We start from the raw sequence: 1085 nt of genomic DNA, 5'->3' as shown, positions 1-1085 counted from the left end.
CGAATGATAAGCGCCTACTAAAGGCAGCTGTCTGTATCGGCGCTACCCCAACACATGCAGGTAGACAGCCTGTTGTACGAATGACCCCCTGTGTTTTGTTGAAGCGTTCAAGAGGTTCGATCTGTGACTGGAGATACGCAGTGTGTAAGTTATCAAGTATCTCTCTTGTCTAGCCTCACCACCACCATCCCCATGCCAACCCCCAACGCTCCCCCCCGCCCCTTCCCCTTCCCCTTCCCCTGTCCCCCACACCTCCACCCCCTCCTCCCCAATTCCTTATCAATCTGTTTGTTCCTTACTTCCCCATCTCCCACCATCTTCCTTCCTTCCTCACCCCCCCCCCCCCCACCCCACCCCACTCCCCCCAATCTTCCCCAGTCTTCCCCTTCTGTTGCCCATATCGAACTTTGCAAACATCATCATCATCATCATCGTCGTCGTCGTCGTCGTCATTATCATCATCGTCGTCGTCTTCGTCGTTGTCTTCCTCCTCACTGTCCGTCATCGTTATCAACAACAACAACAACAACGTCGTCTTCGTCATCGCGTTGTTTAATCTTTTCACGCGTGTAAAATTGTAGTGTTCGGTTTGTGTTCAACTGCACTGCACTGTACTGCACTGTACTGTACTGCACTGCACTGCACTGTACTGCACTGTACTGCACTGCACTGTACTGTACTGCACTGTACTGCACTGTACTGCACTGTACTGTACTGTACTGTACTGCACTGTACTGCACTGCACTGCACTGTACTGCACTGTACTGCACTGCACTGCACTGTACTGCACTGTACTGTACTGCACTGCACTGCACTGTACTGCACTGTACTGCACTGCACTGTACTGTACTGCACTGTACTGCACTGTACTGCACTGTACTGCACTGTACTGCACTGCACTGTACTGCACTGCACTGCACTGTACTGCACTGTACTGCACTGTACTGCACTGTACTGCACTGTACTGTACTGTACTGTACTGCACTGTACTGCACTGCACTGCACTGTACTGCACTGTACTGCACTGCACTGTACTGTACTGCACTGTACTGTACTGCACTGCACTGTACTGAACTGTACTGTAC

The 1085-nt window shown here is 51.4% G+C and overlaps 1 protein-coding gene across 1 annotated transcript in view; it reads right to left on the bottom strand.

Moving 5' to 3' along the window:
• LOC143282568 (uncharacterized) overlaps window positions 1-505 on the bottom strand; it is a 50826-nt gene extending 50321 nt beyond the window's left edge. Inside the window, exon 1 of the mRNA XM_076588257.1 lies at window positions 496-505. Coding sequence (XP_076444372.1) covers window positions 496-505 — 10 coding nt within the window. The remainder of the gene's footprint in view (window positions 1-495) is intronic.
• Window positions 506-1085: the final 580 nt, after the last annotated feature.

The sequence above is a fragment of the Babylonia areolata genome, chromosome 5, assembly GCF_041734735.1.
Source record: "Babylonia areolata isolate BAREFJ2019XMU chromosome 5, ASM4173473v1, whole genome shotgun sequence".
NCBI classification, from domain to species: domain Eukaryota; kingdom Metazoa; phylum Mollusca; class Gastropoda; order Neogastropoda; family Buccinidae; genus Babylonia; species Babylonia areolata.
This window is presented reverse-complemented; position numbering and strand designations above follow the sequence as displayed.